This window comes from Nicotiana sylvestris, chromosome 2 (genome assembly GCF_000393655.2).
Source record: "Nicotiana sylvestris chromosome 2, ASM39365v2, whole genome shotgun sequence".
Classification (NCBI taxonomy): domain Eukaryota; kingdom Viridiplantae; phylum Streptophyta; class Magnoliopsida; order Solanales; family Solanaceae; genus Nicotiana; species Nicotiana sylvestris.
In genome coordinates this window covers 199,949,300-199,971,401 of record NC_091058.1, presented here as the reverse complement: position 1 = coordinate 199,971,401, position 22,102 = coordinate 199,949,300, and the positions used below count along the sequence as shown (strand labels likewise).

The following is a 22,102-nucleotide window of genomic DNA, read 5'->3' as shown; positions in this document are numbered from 1 at the left end:
TCGGATCGAAACCAAAAGGAATTTGGTAAGGTTTGAGACACTTAGTCTCTTTTGAGGGAGCTTAAGTTGGAAAAGTCAATCGGATGTTGACTTATGTGCTATAGGGATCGGAAGTGAATTCCGATGGTTCGGTTAGCTTTGCGAGGTGATTTGTGACTTAGGAGTGTGATCGGAATTAGTTTTGGAGGTTCGGAGTAGATTTAGGCTTGAATTGATGATGTTGATATTTTGGCGATTTCCGGTCTGAAGTCATGTTGTTCTTCGCCTTCGCGGGAGAGGGTGCGCATTCGCGAAGGGTAGGGTTGAGGAACCATCACGTCCGTGATGGTCATGTCACGTTCACATAGAGGAAAATTGGTCAAAGTAATATTGTGCTTCACGAACGCGAGGGTTTGACCGCATTCGTGAAGAAGGAAATAAGGCCTGGGTAGAATATTTTTAAACTCGTCTTGTCCGCGAGGATTGGGTTTATTTCCTCCATAGTTGGTCATTTTGGGAGATTTGTGAAGGAGATTGAAGAGGGATTCAAGGGGAATCGTTGGGAGGTAAGATTCTTGGACTTAAAACTCGATTATTATGTAAATTCCACCTAGAAAATTATGGAAATTAAGCTAAAAATTGAAGAGCTAGGGCTTGAAAATTTGGACTTTGATTGGGGATTTGGAGGACCATTTGGGGTCGGATTTGAGAACTTTTGATATGTATGAACTTGTGGGGAGATAAGGAATCTATTGGTGTGAAAATTTCTGATTTTCGAGACATGGCCCGGGGGGTCGGGTTTTGATAATTTCGGGATTTGTGCCCTTTATTGATTATTTTCGCTTGGGCTTTGTTACCTTAGCATATTTTGATGTCCTCGTTCTAATTTTGGATATATTCGACGCGCGTGGAGGCCGATTCGAGGGGCAAGGCATCGCGAGCTAGAGATTTAGTCGGTTCGAGGTGAGTAATGATTGTAAATGATGTTCTGAGGGTTTGAAACCCCGGATTGCACATCGTAGTGCTATATTGAGGTGAGACACACGCTTGATGACGAGCATGGGGTCGTGCACTATTGGTGATTGTGACTTTTTCTATCCCGACTGATGATTTTACCGCGTATTTGACTGAAATCTACTTGTTTTCATCATTATTTGTGCTGAATGCCATATTTCGGCCTTGTGCCAACTATTTGAGCCCTTCGGGAATTTTTATTGATATTTCCTCACTGTTTTGACTTTATACTTGAACTCAGTCATGTTATATTTCACTGTTTTCGTACTCAGCCATGTTTACTCTGTCTTAAACACTTACATGATCTTTTAAATGATATTTTTGGGCTGAGAAACATGTTTCACTACTGCCCGAGTGGCTTGTGAGGATTTTTGACTGAGTAAGGCCGAGGGCCTATGTTGTGAGGAAACACTGATACTGATTTGAGGCCAAGAGCTTGAGATATGTATGGCACGAGGTGGCTTGATTGATATGAGGCCGAGGGCCTAGTTTGATGCCACGAGATGACTTGTTATTGCGCTTGGGCCGTAAGGGCCCCCTCCAGGAGTCTGCACACCCCCAGTGAGCGCGGGTACCCATTGTGATGTGAGATTGAGTCTGAGGGGCTGGTATTGTTCTGAGATGTTGCCTGAGGGTCGGATTTGTTGATACTATGCCCTAGGGACGAACTTCTAATTGTTTACTTTGCCTTAACTGCCTGTCAATTACCTGTTTACTTGTTGAAAAAGGATTGTTACTTAACTTTTCACTGGTTTACTACTTTTAAATGGTTTTACTGCTTCATTATAGAATGCCTTGTGCCTTACGCATTTTCTTACTTTCAGTCGTTATTTACATTTGTTACTCACTAAGTTGGAGTACTTACTTTACTCCCTGCACCCCGTGTGCAGATTCAGGCGTAGCTGGTCCTGCTCCCGAGTGCTGATTCATTCCAGCTTCAGGCAGATCTCGAGGAGTCTTTAGGTAGTTGTTGGCGTTTGCAGCTCGGAGCTCCTCCCTATCTCTTTTCCTTTATATCCTTAGTTCAATATTTACACTCTGTAGTTATATTTGAGGATTCCGTGTTGTTAGATGCTCGTGACTTGTGACACCCCGGTTATGGCTGTGTCGGGTTGTAATTCCGCACTTACTTGCTATTATTTGCTACTTAGTATCATTAAATTATATTTTAGATTGTTTTTATGTTGTTTAACTGTTTTAAAAAGTGAATTGGGTTTAATTGGCTGGCCTTGTCTTCACGAGAGGCGCCATCGCAACCGGGTTCGGGGTTAAGGTCGTGACATCTTTGAATTGAGTTATTTTTTGATTTCCTCCACAGTTGCAGTTGCAAGTGCGACGAACATTAGTGTTAATTTTGTCAAGATCATCCTACAAACACTTTAGCTTAGTAAAATATCCTGCAATATCATCGATCCTGCACTAAAACAACCAATTTCTTTTGCAGGTGATGCAACTTAGCACCATTTGGTTGTCCAAATCCGTATACCAAATCAGTAACATTGTCTACAATGTTCTTTATGAGGGAGTTTAATAGCCAAGATATAGCCATATTGTTACATTTATTTTAGGTTTTCAGATCTGGAGAGTTCTGAGCTGGGAAAGGTAAGATCCATCAATAAAGCCTAATTTGTTTTTGGCTGAAAGGGAAATGAGGATGAATCTGCTCCACCATGCATGTATACCCACGTCCATCAAATGGAGTATTCAGCAGCACCATCTCTGATGCATAAGCCATGAAGGAAATAAGGATGGGTTAGATCAATAACTATTACATTCCCTCCGGTTGAAGTTGTTCCTATAGAGACCTAAAAAAAAAATGAAAGTGATATGATGAACTGACATGAGACTGAAGAGCAGTGATAAAAAAATCATAAAATTTAATACTTTGATACCCTGTAAAAATTCAGAGAAGTTTGAGAGAATCTTATGTATATTTCTATGTGTGTAATCATTGTACAATGCTATGTTTTTATACAAGTTTGTTTCGAAAGAAAAATACCAAAAAAAAATGTTAATAGCTATACAGCTGTACCAATTACAACTGTTCTAAATTTTAACAAACTAACTAACTTCGATTCTGTATATGTGCCAAATTCTTTATCCATGTGAGAAGCTTCTAGAGAGGATAATTTGGCACAACTATGATGAACATTATTTAAACGGCCTGGATTTAATGCATCATGTGCACTACTTGAACGACCGGATTTTAATCTCTCATATGTGCCTTTATGCACTGAGATGAAGCCCCATGTCAGCTTCTTTAATTTGAGATTTAGATCTAAGTCTGACTCCTTAGAATCTATTTGGCCAAGCTACAAATACTGCTTATTTTAAAAATTGCTTTTGTTTAATAGTATTTTTTAAATAAGTACTTTTGCAAAATAGAAGTTTGTGTTTGACCAATTCGTTTGATTTGTACTTTTTGCAAGCTCATTATGTTTGGCCAATCTTTTAAAAAAGTACTTTAAGTATCAAATTACGAAAAAGTATATAATAAAGGTTCAATTTGCAATTAGTATTATTTAAAAAAAGGAAAATAAATTTAAACCTTTATTATAAAAGAATTCAATTAAAATATAAAATGTAATGTAAAAATATAAATTAAAAATTTCAATCAATATAAAATATAGTTATTCCAAAGCAATAATATTAAGTTCTTGGTATTACTTATTGTTTACATGATAATTTAAATATGTCGAAATACAAAATTCAATATAAATTTAAAATAATCTCTTAGGGATAGGAGAAAGAGTAAAAATATGATTAAAATAAAAAAAGAGAAGAAAGGTACATAGAAATAAACAGGAAAGGGGAAAGGAAAAGAAAAATGTTACTCCCTCCGTTTCAATTTATGTAAACCCATTTGACTGGGCACGAAGTTTAAGAAAAGAAAGAATTTTTTTGAACTTGTGGTGTAAAATGAAGCACATATATTTTGTGTGACTATAAATCATTGCATAAAGGTAAACAGTTTCCAAATAGGGAAAGAAGTCATTCTTTTTGGCACGGACTAAAAAAGAAATATGTTCACATAAATTGAAACGGAGGGAGTAAATTAATGAGGTATCATTTAGAAAATATAAATTTATTGTAAGATTATTTTTGATTCTCGGCCAAACAAATTAAATTTCCTAGTCTGTTTACTGGCAAAATAAATGGTAAATACTTTCCGGGGCTTGCAGAATAAAAAGGTTATAGAATTCCTGGAGTTCATGAGCCGATTTCGTCTAGAATTAGGATTTAATTTACTTTTCCTCCTTGTATTATGACTACTTAATTTATAAAATTCCTGCAATCATCTTTGGGTTCCTTCGAAAATTTGTACCATGGCGAGAGCAACAGGTGACATATTACCTGATTACCTCATCCACAAAATACTTTCTTACCTTAATCCTGAGGAAGCTGCCCCGATGAAGATTATCTCCAAAACATGGCTACATGTCTGGTTGATGACTAAAGCCAACTTAGTATTCGATGTTCGTTCTCGCAAAGACATTAGAATAGTGGATAAAATTATGGAGATATATCGAGACAGAAAATTTCCTATTGACGAGTTTGTATTTCAAAGCATTAGAGAATTTGATTCTCGTGAAGTCTTTTTTTGTATGATAAGTGGCTTGGCGTTGCTCTTCAGAATGGTGTAAAAGATCTCGTCTTTTAATTTCCTGGCTTCTCATACCACTTTCCAATTTTCAAAATCTTGGCACCAAAATCTTTAAGAAAATTGGTTCTGAGGGGTTGTGATTTGACGCGTTTTTCATTATCTAGTAGTCTGGCGAACTGTGATTCATTAAGAAAGCTTTCTCTTTCTTATGTTCGTTTAGACGAACAGATGCTTCAGGCTTTACTTACTAGCTGTCCGTTGATTGTCAGTTTGACCCTCGAGCATTGTGGCGGGTTGACAAAGATTGAGCTGCTGAATCTTCAAAAGATTAGGTCAGTTTCCATTGGGATGAACAGAAACCAACATGTTAAAATCCACACACCAACTCTGGAACACTTGTCTTATTTTGGTGCTCGAGAAAATTTACCTATGTTGGATATTGTTGAACGACAAAATCTGAAATCTTTAGAGATATTTGGGGAGCGGAGGCCTATTTGGTATCTTGATCAAGTGACTGGAAAAATCAGCCTCATGAAAGAATTGGAGTCATTCTACAATTCTCATGGATAAACAAAAGTTGTTATACTTCTGTCAGTAGTACAATTTGATTTTATTAATGTTAGCTGATAGCTTTTGTTTTCTATATTTAAAACAATGAATTAAGGAAAAAGTTACATATTACTTGTTTTTTTCCTATTGTTTGACTAAAATTCCAAATTGCATCTCATAGAAAAGGAGACTTTAAGTCAGTTCTTTAGCTTTGCATATTAACTAGACACTGGAAAACTTTAATCAAATTTATATTATTTAGTGTAAAGTCTACTTCTACAGATATTTTATTTTGAATCTGTCCCTCCCCCTCCCCCAGCCCAAAAAGAAAAAACAACAACATATGTAGGAATATTTCATTCCTTTTATGCATGATAGGCCGTTGTAATACGAACATTCTCTATGTCTGGTTAGATAATTGTTCTCGTTGAGTCTGCAGCATCATTGAATATTTCTTATCCTGTAGAGTAGGCAAAGATCTTTCTGTTGTAAACACAATTCTGTTCTGTAGCTTTGTGATGCTATTAGATCCTTTTGCTTCTTGTTGCTTTGTTTGGTTTAAAATCGTGTGAACGGGAGCATGGTAAAGTTGTCTGGTGTGGCCTATAGGTTACGAAGAATCTTAGTATTTACACTCAACCGTTATGCATCTATTAAGAGGGGTCTTTAATCATATTAAAGAGGAGCTTGATTTGAGAATCTTGTCTCCCTTAATTTAGCTATAAGTAAAGGAATCTGTACTCATTGTAACGACACGAAATATTTATACGAAAAAGGTTGATTTTGCTGTCTTACTCTATTAACATCATTTTGCTAAATACTTTGCTCTTGTTCTTGCTTCCGGAGAAGCTCAATTCAAAGCCCGGCTTGTACTTTCTTCAAGTATTTTAAATTAATCTACTTATTTCTCTTTGTTAATTATTATATATTCTCGGATCAATTTAATTCACATATCTATAAATTATGTTACAAATTTAACAATGTTGTTTTACGGATAAACATAGTGGTATTGTCACAACCATAAAACCGATCTGGTCGTGATGACGCCTATCGTGAAACTAGGCCAGCCGACACAATTCTCAAATCAAACCATTATTCTATAAAAGCCATTTTAAGCCATTAATTAACAAGAAATCTCATAATGAAGTCTAAATGATCAATGCAGAATGGATACACAATCCCGACATCGGGGTGTCACAAGTCACGAGCAACTACATCTCTGTCTCAATATAATAAAGTCTAAACAAGACTGGAGGACTATACTAAATAAAGCTAGGGAAGATAGGAGGGAGAAGAATAGGGATGCGAACGCCATGTAGCTACCTTGTCGACTCCGAAATCCTGATGAATGGACAAATCAATGCTCACTATCGCGACCCGCAACTCCTGGATCTGTACACAAGGTGCAGGGAGTTATGTGAGTACGCTAGCTCAGTAAATAATAAAAGTAAATGAAAGCTGAGCAGTAAGAAAGCACATAATTTCTCATCGTAACCCTACAATAAATACAACACATTGCTCAAAATAGTACAGAAACCATTTTTCTTGTAAAACAATTCAGTTTTCAGTAAAACCTTTCCTTTTAAAACAGCTTTCAATAGTTTCAAACAAGTGATGAAAACAGTGAGAAAAAGATAGAAACATAAAAGGCCCCTCGGGCAAAAACATGTACCATAAACTGCCACTTGGGCATAATATCAACAGAACCAGCCCCTCGAGCTATCTCACAATCACTCGAAATCAGCCCCTCGGGCATAACATGAATCAAGAACCGCTCCTCGGGCAAAATATGGATCAAGAACAGCCCCTCGGGCAACAATATGAATCAACAATAGCCCCTCGGGCTACATCACATAACTCACACTAGGTACCCACACTCACTGTGGGTGTTCAGACTCCAAAGGGGCTCCTACAGCCCAAGCGCTATAACAAGCCATCTCGTGGCATAATTAATCAGGCCCTTGACCCTACATAACAGCAAGCCACATTGTGGCATAAATCAATCAGGCCCTCGGCCTCACAATATCATGAATCAGTACAACATGTTGCGGCACGCAGCCCGATCCTATAATATCCTCATAACACAGGCCTTCGGCCTCACTCAGTCGGAAACCTCTTAAGCCACTCGGGCAACAGTAAAATAGGAAACTCAACCCAAAATATCATTTAAAGTATCAAAACGGAATAAAGACGACTGAGTTATGAAATCAGTAAAATACAGCATGACCGAGTACAGATAATAAGTCAAAACAGTAAGGAATAGTCGTAAAACGCCCCTAAGGGCCCAAAAGAGTTGGCACGCGGCCCAAATATGGCATTCAGCTCAAAACATAGTGATACTTTCCAAAACACAATGATATCAAATATTTTTCAATCAAAGATGCGACTTAATAGTCGTACAGGACGGACAAAGTCACAATCCCTAATGGTGCACGGCCTCACACTCGTCATCTAACGTTTGCATCACCTCAAAGTAGCACAACGATGTGATCCGGGGTTTCATACCCTCAGAACAATATTTACAATCATTACTTACCTCAATCCGGTCCAAACTCTATCCTGCGATGCCTTTGCCCCTCGAATCGACCTCCAATTGCTCCAAATCTAACCAAAATCAGTATCATACCATTAATACACGCTAAAGGAACAAAGCCCAAGCAAAAATAATAAAATTAACTCAAACATTCTGAAATTGACCAAACCCGACCCCGGGCCCACGTCTCAGAATTTGATAAAAATTACATCAATCGAATCCTCATCCCTCCACGAGTCCATACATACCAAGAACATCAAAATTGGACCTCAAATCCCCAATTTACACTCTCCAATTTCAAGCCATAGTTCTCCAATTTTAGGCTTTAAATTCTACTAATTTCATGCCTAATTAGTTAGAAATCACCATAGAATCGAGTATTGAGTTCAAAAATCGTACCTCCAAGTGTTATCCCTTGAATCCCTATTCAAATCCTCTCAAAAAGCTCCAAAACTGCTCAACAATGGTGGGAAATGGGCTAAAAATTGCGAAGACAACTATTTAAACATTCTGCCAAGGTATCAATTTCCTTTTTTGCGAACGCGACCACCCTCTCGTGTTCGCATAGACCAAATTATACTGGCTCTCCTCTTTACTCTTCGCGAACGCAAACATTTCCACGTGAACACGAAGCTTTGCAAGCCCAGGCTTTCACGAACGCGACCCTAATCTCGCGAACGCATAAACCAAGGACCTGGAGTCCTCAATGGCCTCACTCCTCTTCGCAAATGTGACCCCAATCATGCGTCCGCGATGCACATGCTGCCTTAACCTTCACGTTCGCGTCCTCTCCTTCGCGAACGCGTATAAAAAAATCACCACCACAAAAGACACCCTTCGCAAATGCGATACACCCACGGCGAACGCGATGAACAAAATCTCTGCAACTCTCAAAACCAAGAATTTGGTCCGTTAACCACCCGAAACTCATCCGAGGCTCTCGGGACCTCAACCAAATATGCCAACACATCCCATGATAGCATTGAAACTTAGTCGAGCCTTTGAATCACTCAAAACAACACCAAAACACCAAATCAACCTGAGATTCAAGCTTAAGAACTTAGAACTTACCAATTTTGCAAACGATCAAAAAGGCTATCAAACGTCATCCGAATGACCTAAAAATTTGCACATAGGTCACAAATAATACAACGGACCTACTCAAATTTCCGGAATTACATTCTGACCCCGATATCAATTTCCACTGCCGACCGGAAAACCAAATTTCTAATTTCGTCAATTCAAGCCTAACTCTACCACGGACCTCCAACAGAGCTAACCAAATCATAAAAATCCAAATCCGATATTGAATACTAAAAAGTCAAAACTTGGTCAAACCTTTCAAATTTAAAGCTTCAAACTGAGAATTTTTCTCCCAAATCTATTCCGATTATCCTAAAAATCAAAACTGATGATTTATATAAGTCATAATACATCATATGGAGCTAGCCATGCCCGAGAACTCTCGAGCGAAGTGCAGATTCTCAAAACGACCGATCGGGTCGTTACATCCTCTCCCACTTAAATATGTGTTTGTCCTCGAACGTGCCTAGAGTTGTTTCGAAAGCCATCGAATCACTGTGTAACCCTACCATGCGTCACACCTCCTTTTTACTACCCTCGGAAGGGGTATAAGGGAGTTTTGTCCAATTTAAGTGACAATTAGGATTATTTTTATTTAAAATTCAGAGTCGCCACTTGGGATAATTTATGGTGTCCCAAGGAACCTGTTTTAAATCCCGAATCAAGGAAAAATTGACTCTGTTTTACAGTCCGCAAACACAGAAATTCGGGTAAGGAATTTTGTTAACCCGGAAGAAGGTGTTAGGCATTCCCGAGTTCTGTGGTTTTAGCACGGTCGCTCAACTGTTATTATTGGCCTGTTTATTTTATTTTTAAACACTTTCAAACCTATGTGCATTTTTGACTTTGAAACCGCTTTTAATATTATTTTTAGGAAAATTCAACATTATCTAAAACACGCCTTGAACCACGCCACATGAAATACACCCGCAGTCCACAACACATTTTATCTAACGTTGTTGAGATTTGGATTTGGGTCACATGAAATGCACACCCGAGTTTAAGGAAATTAATTTAAATTATGCGGCTAAAGCAACTACGCACTTTCAAGTTGTGAGGTCCATGGAAAATTCAACTAAATGGCACACCTCGATTTCTAAAGAGTTAAAATTATTTAAGTGAGGGCCATGAGTTTTGAGATTTTATTTGGCATGGCACGCCTCAAACTTATTTAGGAGTCTAACTAATTAAAGACTGCTTAGAGGAATTCGAATTACTTTTAAAGCTAAAGGTTCGAACCTACTTAGCAACTAACAGGCATCGCATTAAGTGACCAAATTATATAAGGAAAATTGCTTCAACAATAGCGACTAAACGAGGAAACTAGGTTCAACAAAACAAAACAGGCCCAAATAACATAAAGTATACAATCCCATTTGCAAGTGCCTTAGGTCTTAGGCCCAAGGTGAGCCCAAATATTTCAAGAACCCAAGGTTAGCGAGTGTAGGACTCGAGATCGAGTCCCCATGGCACACAAGAAGTGTCTGAAAATCACAGGGTATCAACATGAACCCAACTGGCTGTTGACAAGGCACCACTGTATATGCAATCAGATTTAAATCAGTCTCCAACTACTCAATAGACGATTATGTGAGATTTTAATAATGACATGATTTTAAAACAATTAAAAATCCAATTTTTTGGAAACTATACAGTATGCAACTTTAACTCTTAAAATTCGCAAGCTAACTTAAAACAATGACATGAGAATCTGAAACTCAACTAAACCTCATATTAATAGAACCTGTGGGATCAACATTAAACAACCATGATTTCAAAACATCAATTCTAGCAACATAACATTCAAACGCAGGCAAACGATTCAACACAGGCCTAAATGTTACTATAAACACAAAAAGGCCTTTCCTTCACCTATAGCCAATTTCCAACGAAGATAACAACTAAACAGAAGAATCAGACAGCTTAAAGCTTCAATCTCATACTATGACATCCCATTCATGATCAATATACTAATCAAAACATCTCTAGAGCTAAATATTACAACCATAAATGAGGTTGAATGAAGAAGAAATGAAATTCAATAACAAAACAACATCAGTTTTATCATATTTCCATATCCAACTCCATATTACACTTAAGTGATGTCCATAGTTCCAGAAAAGTACCTGGAAAAGCAAAAAGAGGAGTAAAGAGAGTGAGGGAGTAGCTACAGCAGCAGGCCAATCAACATTGTAATAGTAATAACAAGCAATTCAAAAACAAGATTTCGAATCAACTTAAAATCTTCTTAACCCAGATGCATGACTTTGAAACCTCCAGCCAATTTCCAGTATTTTTTGGGCTTTTAAAGAGGCTCAGCCATTTTTCAATTTTCAGTATTTTTTAGTCTCTCCTAGAGTGTAATTTCAAGCAGTGTTTTGACCCCAAATTAATGCAGAGAATTTTCAGTCTTTTAGGGTGTGTTAGTGTATGTGCTGAATGAGGGAAAGGCCTTACTTATAAGGCATGTCTGTTGTGTGCCTTTCAAGGCAAGGCAATGAGATTTTCCCAAAGTACCCCTCACAGGGTGTCTTTTCTCAACAGAAAATGGACAATTGTCCTTTTCCTATTGGCTTCAGCACCACAGCTGACCAAATGAGGCCAATTGCCCTTGTTTTAGACTAATCTGATATTTTTCCAAAGAGATAAACCCTAAATTACCCTTATGCAGTCTGCTTATTACAGTCCCTGCCTAACCCTTTATGACCCCTTTAAGTTTTCATACTTACAATTAGCTCCCTACAGATTTCTAAGGACTGACAAATGTGACCAATCAAAACAAATAGCTACCAATCAGATCAAAATAGACTTACAGGCCAAAACTTGAACAACTTTAAAGTTTGAAAACAATCTTAAGATGAAACAAGTTCATAATGAAACCCAGGCAACCATGAACTTTATACTGGAAACATTTAAGCTAATTAAGACGCGCCTAAGCAGATTAACAGAAGATTCTACTGCAAAATCAACTTCAATTCAGACTAACATGATTTTAACTGTTCTAAACACCTAATTTATTTGAGATGACTGCCTGAAATCTCAACAAACCAGTTATTAACATTAACAATTTAACAAAACTAAAACCAGTAAGACAAAACAAATTAACTAAGGGGAAGAAAAGAAGCACATAAATGACCTAGATCTATACACAGCAAGGTTCCGAAAAACATATGAGCAACCCTAAGCATGTCGGAAGAAACCTAAAGAAAAGGAAGAGGAATAAAACTCTCAAAATAGTAAGTGAACAAAGATTTACCTGAGAAAAGAATCAAGGGGTTCAAATCCCATTAGATTGATGCCACGGGCCGGAACTATCTTGAAATGACCCGAAATTGAGGCTAATTAGTTGTACTTACCAAGAACAACTAACCAGCCTATATTGTCGGCTACTTCGAAGCTTGAAAACAAACCGAGGACTTTTGACTTGTTGTAGATTTAGGATTTGGGGTTTTGGCAGGGTTTTGTTTTGGGAAATCGACGATGAAATCACGATGAAGGAGGGTCAAGGATGATGGGATTTGATTTTTGAGTGATTTAGGGGAGTTGGGTTTTTGATCGGGTTTTTCGATCTAAAATTTGAGCCAACCTAAAGGGATTTGAGGGTTAGCTGGTCGGAGATTGGTGAAGTGGAGGACACGAGGATGCTGTGGTATGATGATGGGGGTGATTGGAGTGGGGTAAGGTGTCGCCGCCGGTGGAGGTGGCTGGAATTTGGGGGCGGTGTCTCTAGGGTTTGAGAGAGACGGAATGAGGGGAGATGGAATGTTGGGGGGTGGGAGGGGTCGTTCAGACAGTTAAATACTTAGGGGAGGTCGAGTTCCGGTCTGTTGGACCAGTGTGATCCAACGATTGAGATGGTAGTGATCCAAAATGGCGTCGTTTGGTTAGGCATAGAGATCGGACCGGGTTGAGGCATGGGTTTGGGCTGGACTCGAGCAGGTATTGAGTAAAAAAACGTCTAGGCCTAAGAATTTTAATTGAAGGCCCAAAATTCAGACATCTTTTAATTCCCTTCTTTTTCTTTTTTAATTTTTATTTTCAAAAATTCTTTTCGTTTCAAAATTAAAACCTAAATGAATTCCTAAACCAAATTACCCTACCAAATTAGATTAATTACTCAAAATAATACTTACCACAACTAATTAATTACCAAATTAAAAGAAAACTACAAAATTCGAAGCTAAACACAAAAATGAGTTATTTTTGTGATTCTTCTATTTTTGTAACACAACTAAATTACTAATTAATTTAAAAATGCAAAATTAAATCCTAAATTCAAATGCAATGTATTTTTTTGTATTTTTCATGAATTAAATAAAATGAACGTGCACAGACAAATGCAAGCAATTAAAAATATGCTACAAAAATCCACGAAATTGCAAATAATGGGAAAAATTTATTTTGTTTGAATTTATGGGAATAATTCATATAGGGAAAAAATCACGTACTCACAGTTGCCCCTCTTTGCTAGGAAACACGGAGAGTTTTTGTGCAAAGATAAAGTGAGCGGATACGAGAGATTTTTGCCCGTTTGAATACTCTGTGGGAAACATTTTTGAAAGATTTGACCGCACCCTACTTCCGAGGTTGCCTACATATCCTTGGCTATAAAGGAATCAGGTCAGTGTAGGTTGGGAAGTTTCGATAGCTGGGACTACCAGGAAGCTGTGATTTTACTGTTGCTGCTGCTGCTACTGCTTACTGAACTCCTTATTACACCAAGACAAAATGAAAGAAGCTAGACTAAACTATGATCTATGAATTACAAGAATCCTATATATATCTTCAAACTTGATCTTGCAGTTCCTTTTGCTCTGTTGACTCGTACTTTCTGGGTGAAATTCCTTTGTTGCAGACTTGAATTGTAATCTGAGATACTTTTCCCTTTTCTTCAGGTGGGCGCCTGATTGCTGAACTTGAACCATCTTCCTTTGACTTTTGTTGCTTTCCCTTTGTTCTCCAGGTGGGCTCCTGATTTCCAACACTTGAATTATCTTCCTCTCCTCCAAAACATGCCTTCTTCTTCCTTTGTTCTCTAGGCGGGCTCCTGATTGCCGAACTTCCTTTGAATATTGTTGCTTTCCTTTGTTTTCCAAGTGGGCTCCTAATTGCTGTCTTCCTTTGAACATTGCTGCTTCCCTTCGTTCTTCAGGTGGGCTCTTGATTATTGCTTCCTGTCGTTCTCCAGGTGGGCTCCTGACTACCAACACTTGCACTGATTGTCCTCAAAACTTGAACTACTTTCCTTTGTTCTTCAGGTGGGCTCCTGATTGCTGAACTCCTTTAAACCCTGATGCTTCCCTTCATTCTCCAGGTGGGCTCCTGATTACCAATACTTGTGTTGCTTTTTCTCGAAACTTGAACTGTTTCCCTTTGTTCTTCAGGTGGGCTCCTGATTGCTGAACTCCTTTGAACCTTGCTGCTTCCCTTCGTTCTCTAGGTGGGCTCTTGATTACCAACACCTGTGCTGCTTTTCCTCGAAACTTGAACTGCTTCCCTTTGTTCTTCAGGTGGGCTCCTGATTGCTGAACTCCTTTGAACCTTACTGTTTCCCTTCATTTTCCAAGCGGGCTCCTAATTACTGACACTTTAACTGTATTCCCTGAAACTGTTGCCTATAAATCTGATTACAACAAAACAAAAGAAATTTTTCTTCCCCAGTTGGATATAGGGAACATCTATGAGTGTTAATCGAATCATGGTACCCAAAAGCTCTAAGAATTTAAAAACTAAATCCCGTTATCCAGGAGGGTCCTGAAAACTCCTAGTAAAATGACAATTTTAAAGCTACATTATATCTTTTAAAGGTATGACTTCTGCTAAATCTTGTTATCTAAGAAAGTCTTAAAACTGCATCCCATTATCCAGGAGGGCCCTGAAGATCAAAATCAAGTCTTATCTTAAGAGTGATAACTTTAAGGCTAAATTATACTTCCCTACAGCAGAACTTATGCTAAATCTTGTTATCTAATGGAAGTCTTAAAGCTAAGTCCCATTATTCAAGAGGGTCCTAAAAATTTCGAATTGAATCCTATCTTAAGAATGAAAACTTCAAAGCCAACTTGTATTTCTTTGGGGTAAGACTTATGCTAGATCTTGTTACTCATGCATGTTTGAATTTTAAACTAGGTCCCATTATCCAGGAGGGTCCTAAGAATTTATGGCCAAACCTGTATGGTACTTGCTTTCCTTATGGAGGGTTTCTCTGAAACAAACAAAATTCTTCTGCCCCTGTTTCAAATCAAAGAAAAATCTTGTCAGTTTAAAATGTGGTTGTTAGTTTGTGGCATTCTTGCTGAAGGTGGTTCTTCCCTTGCCGTGCTTTGCTTTGACTGGCTGCCTTGAGCTGACCATGTTTTGACTTTCTGACTGATCCTCAACCATAGGACACTAGATGACCCGAGTGCTCTATACCCAAACCGTTGTTTTACTTTTCTGACCCTTCTATCTGAGTCTATACATCTCCCATGAAATTACTAAACCCTTCGACCAACAGAATTTTCACTGACACTTGATGTCCCACTTTACATCATACTATCTCTGGCATGTTCTAGCCTCTCTTTGCTTTGTGCAATTTGGAAGTTGGTAGTAAGCTTTGAAATTCCTTCTTACTTGTTAAACAAGGCTGATATTTGAAAAAGCCTTAGAGAAATAAAACCAAAAGAAATGAAATGCAATGACTTTGAGAGTTAAGAATAGAGAAGAAAATCCAAAACTGGATGACTGTTTGAGGGAGAAAGGGAAAAGAAACTTATCTGAGTGGAGCAGCTGGTACCAATGATCATGGCATGCATTTCGGATTAATCAGCCTAGTCTATTCTACCAATCAACTTTCAATTGTCATACCGTGTGCCCCAGGATCTCCAGAACCCAATTCTTTTTGCCAAGTCGCAGACCTTCTTTGGCTTTTAGAGCCCTGAAGGGTTTTCACCAACAAACCTCTCTTATTTGTTCATCTATCAACTTACTGACGCCTTATGGTGACCATGAGGATTTTCACCAATAAGACTCTCTCATTTTTGATTTCTCTCAGCTTTCGTCACCTTACGGTGCCCATGAGGGTTTTTACCAATAAGACTCTCTCATTTTGATTTCTCTCAACTTTCATCGCCTTACGGTGCCCGTGAGGGTTTTCACCAACAAGACTCTCTCATTTTTGTTTTCATTTTTCCTGCTTAAAACAGAGTGTTTCCCCTGACCTGAATCGCCTTTACTTGCTTGACTTGGCATCTCTCGAAGACTGATCGGAAGGTCTTTCTTTGGACCGTAATGTGGGCTTTTGCATAAGGTTAGAAAGAAAGGATATCAAAAGGCTCAAAACAGTTCAAATGGGTTCCAAATTACAACTTTTGGAATCAGATTTCTTACAATAACCACGACTTCTGCCCCAGTTTCTTTGCTTGGGGGCTTTTGAATTTTTATTTTGATGGGACAGAACAGTGAGACTGCCTACGTATCCTTAAAAGGAATCAGGTCGAACGTAGTTCATGTCATAGAAATTACTTTGATTTTCCTTTCTTTTTCTTTCTCTTCTTTTCTTCTTTTTCTTTTTTTGCTTTTTTTTCTTTTTCTCTCTTTCTTTATTTCCTTTCTTTTTCATTCTTTCTCTCTTTCCCTTTTACTTATCTTTTGTGCTCGTGTTTATGAGTTTTGCATATTGATTCCAAAAGAGGGGTATGAAAGGAAATAAATAAATAAGGCTCAAAGGGGTAACAACGGATAAAGTGTTTAGATAGCAGAACAAAATGTCTTCGTCATTCCAATCTCCAAAACATGCAACGTACAAACAAACACAATTTAAACCAAAGAAATAATACATAATATCTTTTGACTGCATCAGAATTGATAGTCATATGTACACATTTTCCTTCTATATCTGTTAAATACAAAGTACCATTGGACAACACTCTCGTTATGATGAACGACCCATGGCAATTTGGGGCGAACTTGCCTTCAGCTTCAGCCTGATGTGGAAGGATGCGTTTCAATACTTACCGACCCACTTCAAATTTCCGGGGATGCACTTTCTTGTTGTACGCTCTTGCTATTCTCTTTTGATACAACTGGCCATGACATACCGCTGCCAACCTTTTTTCATCAATCAAACTCAATTGCTCCAGATGGGTTTTGACTCACTCATCATCATCATTTTCGGCTTCAGCAACAATCCAGAGGGATGGAATTTCAACTTTCGCGGGTATCACTACTTCTGTGCCATATACCAACAAGTAAGGAGTTGCGCCTACTGAAGTACGAACAGTAGTGCGATAACCCAACAACGCAAAGGGCAACATCTCATGCCATTGCCTGGATCCTTGCACTATTTTCCGAAGTATCTTCTTTATGTTCTTGTTGGCTGCTTTGACTGCTCCATTCTCCTTGGGGCGATATGGGGTGGAATTGCGATGCGTAATCTTAAACTGTTGATATACCTCTTTCATCAAATAATTGTTGAGATTAGCACCATTATCTATGATGATTACCTTTGGGATCCCAAACCGACAAATGATATTTGAGTGAACAAAATCGACCACCGCTTTCTTGGTCACAGACTTGAAAGTTTTACCTCAACCCACTTGGTGAAATAATCAATGGATACTAGAATGAACCTATGCCCATTGGATGTTGCTGGCTCAATTGGTCCGATGACATCAATACCCAAGCAACAAAGGGCCATGGTGCAGACATTGTGTTCAATTCGGATGGCGAAGAATGAATCAGATCTCTGTGTACTTGGCGTTGATGACACTTGCTCACAAAACTGATACAATCTCGCTCCATGGTGAGCCAATAATAACTCGCTCAAAGATATTTCTTTGCCAAAACATACCCACTCATATGCGGTCCGCAGACTCCGAAATGTACTTCGGTCATGATAGACGTGGCCTGTCTAGCATCTATGCATTTTAACAATTCGAGATCTGGAGTTCTTTTGTACAAAACCCCTCCATTGAAGAACAATCTACTTGCCAACCATCGAATTGTTCTCTTTTGATCCCCCATGGCTTGCACCGGATATACCCCCATTCTTATGTATTCCCTAATGTCGTGGAACTATGGCTCACCATCAAGTTCTTCTTCCACTATGTTACAGTAAGCATGCTGCTAGCGGACTTGAATATGCAGAGGGTTGACATAAGCTTTGTTCGGATGGTGCAACATTAATGCCAAGGTAGCCAAAACATCGACAACCTCATTATGGATATGCGTGAACTCCACTGATCGAAACCATTGATCAAAGATCATGCAAGCATTGTCGGTATGGTATGAGCTTTAAATCATGTGTTTCCCATTCTCCTTGAATCAGGTGCACCAGAAGGTCCGAGTCTCCCAAGATCAAGACTTCCTGGACACCCATGTTTACAGCTAACCTCAAACCCAAAATTCATGCGTCGTACTCAGTCATGTTGTTGGTACAATAGAAACGAAGCTGAGCTATAACAGAGTAGTGACTCCTTGTTTCAGAAATAAGCACGGCCCCTATTTCGACTCCTTTCATGTTTGTAGCCCCATCAAAGAAAAGTTTCCAACCTGGTTTTTCAATCTGCTCCAGCTTATCAATATGCATCATCTCTTCATCGAGAAAATAAGTTCTCAACGGTTCATATTCTTCATCAACCGAGTTCTCGGCCAAATGATCAGCCAATGCTTGGGCTTTTATCGCAGTCTGAGTCACATAGATGATGTCAAACTTCGTGAGCAAAATCTGCCACTTCGCAAGTCTCCCTGTGGGCATAGGCTTCTGAAAGATATACTTTAACGGATCCAGGTGAGAAATGAGGTAAGCAGTGTAGGACAACAATTAATGATTCAGCTTTTGTGCTACCCAAGTCAGGGCACATGATGTCCTTTCCAGGTGAGTGTACTTAACCTCATAAGATGTGAATTTCTTGCTAAGATAGTAGATGGCTTGCTCTTTCCGGCCAGTGATGTCATGCTGACCCAACATACAACCAAATGAATTGTCCAAAACCGTCAAATACAGAATCAAAGGCCTTCCCAGTTCTGGTGGGACCAACACAGGTGGGTTTGACAAGTACCCTTTTATCTTATCAAATGCTTCCTGACACTCATCAGTCCACTTCACCGCAACATCCTTCTTCAGCAACTTAAAGATAGGCTTTGTTGTGAGCTAGGCGATAAACCTACTCATGTAGTTCAGTCTCCCTAACAGACTCATTACTTCGGTCTTGTTCCTCGGCGGTGGCAATTCCTGGATAGCTTTGATCTTTGACGGATCTAATTCAATGCCCCACCGACTGACTATGAATCCCAATAATTTCCCCGATGGAACACCAAATGCGCACTTTGTAGGATTAGGCTTAAGATTGTACCTGTAGAGCCTCTGGAAAAATTTCCTCAAATCCCTGACGTGGTCAGACTGCTTCCTGGACTTTATGATCACATCATCCACATAGACCTCGATCTTCTTGTGTATCATGTCATGGAATATGGTCATAATTGGCCTCATTTAAGTTGCCCCAACATTTTTCAAACCAAAAGGCATGACCCGGTAACAATATGTTCCCCATGGCATAATGAATGTCGTCTTTTCTGCATCTTCCTCATCCATTAAGATTTGATGATATCCCGCATAGCAATCCACAAAAGACCCAATCTCATGCTTGGCACAATTATCAATCAAAATGTGGATATTTGGTAGTGGGAAGTTGTCTTTTGGACTAGCCTTGTTGAGATCACGATAATCAATACACACTCTGGTCTTGCCATCCTTCTTTCGCACAGGCACAACATTGGCTAACCAAGTGGGATACTTCATGACTCGAATGACCTTTGCATCAAACTGCTTTGTGACCTCTTCTTTAATCTTCACACTCATGTCGGTTTTGAACTTTTTCAACTTCTGCTTGACGGGAGGAAATGTCGGGTTAGTAGGCAATTTGTGAACCACCAAGTCAGTGCTTAGAACCGGCATGTCATCATATGACCATGCAAAAATATCTTTGTATTCAAACAATGCTTTACCTATCTCTTCTCTGATTTGCGGTTCAAGATGGACACTTATCTTAGTTTCCCTGACATTATCTGGGTTCCCTAAATTGATTGCTTCTGTATCATTTAGGTTAGGCTTGGGTTTTTCCTCAAAATGACTTAGTTCTTTACTAATCTCTTCAAAGGCCTCATCCTCATCATATTTTGTTTCATCATCACACTCTATTACTTGAATTATTATTTCAGAATTAGATTAACTTTTAAGACTAGGCTGAAGATTCCTCATGCATGGCATGTCATTGAAACTAGCATAAAAAGAACTGTACAGGGAAGAAAAGAAAAACAAAAAATAAAACTATCAGGAATGATGAGAAGGAGAAATTGCATTTCATTGAAAATAAAATATAACAGGGTTTATACATCCAAATGGACGGAACATAGAATCTGAATTACAACCCTGGAATAATCCAGATAAACTGAAAGAAAATCAAAGCAAACTACCAAAACTCCTTCCGGGCAGGGAGAGGAGCAGCCTTCGAATTGTTAAGCTTTGCATTCGTCCCAACAAACTGCACAACTGCTTTGCTAGAACCTTCTCCAACTTCCACCACATTTACCTCATTGAACAACCTCTGGAATCTTTCAATTAACTCTTCATCGATGTCAACCACAAAACTGGGAACTGTTGTCACTGGGCGTTTCCTGGCACCGGGCTTGACAAACAACCTGGAGAGATGTGGGAGAGGCTTTGGAAGGGCCCACGCCCTCTGTTTCAACTTTCTAGCTCTTTTCACGTCTGCGGCTGTGGGTTGGAATCCCCGACCAAATGTACCCAAGTTTTTAGGGAGGGACACCAGCTTTATGATACCCTGTAGGGACGCACCCAAAACCTTACCAGGCATAAAGCCATTTTTCAGCATTTCGAAGGCCGCCATGACTGATGCAACTGTTACCTTTGGAATTGGAACGCATTTCCCTTTTGGAATTTTCTCGACCGACACTGTTTTAAAACCTGATACACCTAGGGCCCTTTGTCATCTTCAACCTCAATGAACGGGACAATGGCATCACTATGAGCACACAAATTATCCTTGCCATGCACGACGATCTCCTTTCTATCCCATTCGAACTTGACCATCTGGTGCAGAGTAGACGGGACTGGTTTGGCGGCATGAATCCAATGTCGGCCTAACAGCAAATTGTAGGAGATGGCTACGTCCAGCACCTGGAACTCCATGGTGAATTCCACCGGTCCTATTTTCAACTTAAGCACTATATCATCAACTGAATCTTTCCCACCACCATCAATACCCCGAACGCAAATGTTGTTCTTGTGAATCCTCTCATCATCCACTTTCAACTTGTTCAGAGTAGAGAGAGGGCAGATGTTTACACTAGAACCATTGTCAACTAATACACTAGTAACCACAGAATCTTCACATTTTACCGTAAGATAGAGAGCTCTGTTGTGTTCAGTACCCTCCACAGGCAACTCATCATCAGAGAAAGTATGTTCACCTCAAATATTTTGTTGGCGATCTTTTCCATATGGTTTACTGAAATTTTGTCGGGAATGTGAGCCTTGTTCAGAATTTTCATCAAGGCCCGACGATGCTCGTCTGAGTGGATTAATAATGACAGCAATGAAATCTGAGCATGTGTCTTTCTCAACTGCTCCACGATGGAATAGTCTTGTACCTTCATTTTTCTCAAAAAATCCTCCGCCTCTTCTTCAGTTACCGCTTTCTTCACTAGAACTGGGTTATCTTTGGAGGTTTTAGCTTTCTTTAACTCTTCCGGGGCAAAGCAACTCCCGAACGAGTTAAACCATGGGCCTCATTGACTTCTTCTTTCACTTCCTTTCCCTTGTAAGTCACTATCACCCATTCATAGTTCCACGGGATAGCCTTGCTGTTGACTATCGGCAACTGGGTTACAGGCTTGATGATGACGGGATCCGTACGAGCACCCTCTACAATTATGATAGGCTTGTTTGCCCCTCCTAGAACAACCACTTTTGACTTTTCTTGTTTTGCTGCAACATCACTTGGGGACCCTTTCTTGACTACTGCAGATGGTTCACCTTTTATCCCACTCGATTTGTTCACTGTCCTTCAATCGTGGGTTTTTTAACTGGCTTAACCTCACCGGACCGAATCATCAGGATGGTCTACGAAGGCTTCTTGGGATCCCCTCCCTTATGTACTATCTCGATCATGTTCGTTTCCTGATGGGTCGACAATGGGTTCTGGTTGATGTTGGGTGCCTCGGGAGTTTGGACTGTAATCCGGTTTGTGTTAATGAGCTCTTGGATGGCATTTTTTAAGTGATAGCACTTCTCTGTATCATGCCTCGGAGTACCAAAACAATATTCACAGCTTACAAAG

The 22,102-nt window shown here is 39.2% G+C and overlaps 1 protein-coding gene across 1 annotated transcript; it reads right to left on the bottom strand.

Annotated features, from left to right (window-relative positions):
- Positions 1 to 20,736: 20,736 nt before the first annotated feature.
- LOC138886148 (uncharacterized) lies at positions 20,737 to 21,419 on the bottom strand. Its single transcript, XM_070167185.1, has 2 exons — positions 21,234 to 21,419; positions 20,737 to 21,075 (listed from the first exon to the last, which is right to left on the bottom strand). Exons 1-2 carry the CDS (start codon positions 21,417 to 21,419, stop codon positions 20,737 to 20,739), a joined length of 525 nt encoding a protein of 174 aa, XP_070023286.1.
- Between the last annotated feature and the right edge of the window lie 683 nt (positions 21,420 to 22,102).

What these genes read in the sequence shown, in the direction of transcription:
- LOC138886148 (XM_070167185.1), bottom strand. Translation starts at nt 21,419, where the DNA reads ATGAAGGTACAAGACTATTCCATCGTGGAGCAGTTGAGAAAGACACAT. An exon ending in TCGCCAACAAAATATTTGAG is followed by an intron (nt 21,076 to 21,233) that starts GTGAACATACTT and finishes ACTCTGAACAAG; the next exon opens with TTGAAAGTGGATGATGAGAG.